General features: G+C 36.0%; 1 protein-coding gene across 1 annotated transcript; it reads left to right on the top strand.

Moving 5' to 3' along the window:
- The first annotated feature begins 718 nt into the window (after nucleotides 1-718).
- On the top strand, nucleotides 719-2,310 carry LOC128179095 (uncharacterized). The gene has a single exon (XM_052846592.1). The coding sequence runs from the start codon at nucleotides 964-966 to the stop codon at nucleotides 2,305-2,307; it is 1,344 nt and encodes a 447-aa protein (XP_052702552.1). The 5' UTR covers nucleotides 719-963; the 3' UTR covers nucleotides 2,308-2,310.
- Nucleotides 2,311-2,717: the final 407 nt, after the last annotated feature.

Genomic DNA, 2,717 nt, shown 5'->3' with positions numbered 1-2,717 from the left:
GTTATAACGAGAAAAGATCTCTTTAAAATGGCGCGTTTTATTATTCTATTCTCTTTATGTAAAGTGTATGAACTACTGCAATGTCTTTTATTATACACATACTTAGCATAATCATCGCTTAGTGGCATACACAGAATTTGATAAAAAATCGGACCAATCAGTTTTAAAGAAAGGAGCAAATCAGATTGATTAATGAATTCATTCAACTATTTATTGATAAGAAGGATACATGTAATTTGTTTTCAGACTCCAAAATGTTGATATACAAAATCAATTATTTTTAATATACACAAAGGTTGTGTATGAACACAATTCAGGTAAATACTGTACATGTATATCAGTGATTGAAACTACATAGTTTAAAGTCGTCTGTGACAATAGAATTATTTTTTACAACAAGGGCTTCCTTGTATTTACTTCGGAGTTGGATGATAAAATATAAGATGGAAAGTAGAATTACATGAAGTTCTTTCCACTTATATGAATAAGTTTAATGTCAAATCCGTGAAAAATCAATGTTATTCAAATATTAATCAGAAATGAATTAACATTTATGGAAAGAAAAAATGTGAACCAGTCGATTTGCAGGTGTCTTTAGAAATGCGCCATTTTATATAAATTTTTTCTCGTAATTACGAGATCTTTTCTCGTTAAACGAGATAACTAACTTGTAATAACGAGGGATGTCACGTGACACGGAGCAAGCTAGTCGCGCTATACTTCGCTCTGTGTTTTTTGACAATTTTCTCCAATTCGGGACATTTTCAGATGAAAGAAGTGTTTCTATTGGATTTCTTATGTGTTTCCAAAACAGTGAGTGTATGAATTCTAATGATTTTGGTCTTGTAAATAGTACTTTGTAAATAGTGTATTATATAGAGCTTATCTGTTTACCTGGTGATTTATTCTCACCCGCTTACCTGTGCTACTAGTGCGGACTGTAATAACGGTACTAATCAAATCATGACGGAAAGCGACGTTGAGGGTTTTAACTCACTCACGGTTGACAGGACATGTAAACCGTTATACCTCAAGAACAATGACTTGCGGTCAATTGGAGGGAAACAGTTTACTGATTATGATTTGATCGAACCAATCAAACGGGTCATTGGTGATGACCTGCTGTGTGTACAACTGGACAGAAATCTTTGGCGTGTTTATTTGAAAAACACAGAAAACAGAAATAAACTACTGGTGCAGGGAATAGAAATTAGTAATATCTCTTATCAGTTTTATGATACCAATCCATACACTTCCGGTGCCAAAACCGCTGACCAGAAAACACTGAAAATACGTGTATGCGGTCTTCCGTTGTCAGTAGCCGACACAGCAGTCCTTGAAATGCTTGACAAACTAGGAGTGAAATTAGTGAGCAAGATCTTATACGAAAAAATACGACATCCTGAGACAAAAAGAATGACCAGCATTCTCAATGGCACTCGCTTTATGTTTGTTGAACCCTTGGCCGACGGTAAATATTTACCTAGAATTAACCATTGTGCAGGTGTTCAATGCAAAGTTTTTCATTATGGTCAACCTAAAAAAACAGAAAACTTGATCTGCACCAACTGCTGGAAAACTAACCACACCAGATCAAGATGCACATCCGAGACTTGTTGCAAAGTCTGTAAACAACCAGGACATACCCCTGGTGATAAAACATGTCCTCACTATGAACCACAGAAACTGTTAACCCCTTTCTGTGGAGAAGAGGACGTGTTGTCCAATTTTTTTCCATGTGAGCTGGATTTCTGTGGTATTAAACACAAGTCTGCTGAACACGCTTTTCAGTACACAAAAGCTGTGCGATGTGGGGATCTTGAATCCGCAAACATCATTAAAGACGCAACTGACGCACTCTCAGCCCTTCGACATGGAAAAAAAATAAAAACGAATGAACAATGGGAGTCGACCAAAACTGCGGTTATGGAAGAAATCCTTGAAAATAAGTGCGTTCAAGTACCAATCTTCCAGGAAAAACTGCGGACCGCCAAACAATCCACAACCTTTGTTGAGGCGACATTTAACAACGAATGGGGGTCAGGTTTAGACCGTAAAGGGACTCAAAATACGAAACCAGAACACTGGCCTGGATCAAACACCCTTGGAGTTCTTTTGAAAAAAATCTCAAAAAAAGTTAGAAAACGAAAACTAAGCGACAGCGCAAACCGTAAGCAGAAACAAAACAACCGTGAACAATCACGACAGCGTAACATTGTGCAGATGTTGAAGGAACTCAGAACTGCATCCGACAGCGACGTCTCGGGATGCAACCCGGATTCTGAGAGCTCTGAGGAAGAGAAATAAACTGTTGCGGTCTTCCTTAAGTGACTTCAGCATATTAAAACTACCTAGACTGTATAATAGGTATGTTATCATATAATTATGTCATTATTACATAAACAAATGATTAATTGAACTTACCTATGCATAACTTAAATATTATATCTGTAAATGTCAGAGGGTTGAACTCATATGAAAAAAGAAATAAGTTTTATATATGGTTAGAACAGAATAGATTTGATGTAGTATTGTTACAGGAAACTCATTTTATAGAAAAATATAAAGATAATTATGATTCCAGATGGAATGGTAACTGTATACATGCATTTTCTGACTCTCCATATAGTAGAGGAGTCTCTATTCTTTTTCGTAAAGAACTTAATGTAGATATCATCAACGTGCATAAATCTGAAGATGCAAGAAAACTCTTAGTA

This window comes from Crassostrea angulata, chromosome 3 (genome assembly GCF_025612915.1).
Source record: "Crassostrea angulata isolate pt1a10 chromosome 3, ASM2561291v2, whole genome shotgun sequence".
Taxonomy (NCBI): domain Eukaryota; kingdom Metazoa; phylum Mollusca; class Bivalvia; order Ostreida; family Ostreidae; genus Magallana; species Magallana angulata.
The sequence above is the reverse complement of the archived record's forward strand: the minus strand, read 5'-3'. Positions and strand labels throughout refer to the sequence as shown.

Excerpts from the sequence above, each read along its gene's own strand:
- LOC128179095 (XM_052846592.1), top strand. The coding sequence starts at position 964 with ATGACGGAAAGCGACGTTGAGGGTTTTAACTCACTCACGGTTGACAGG.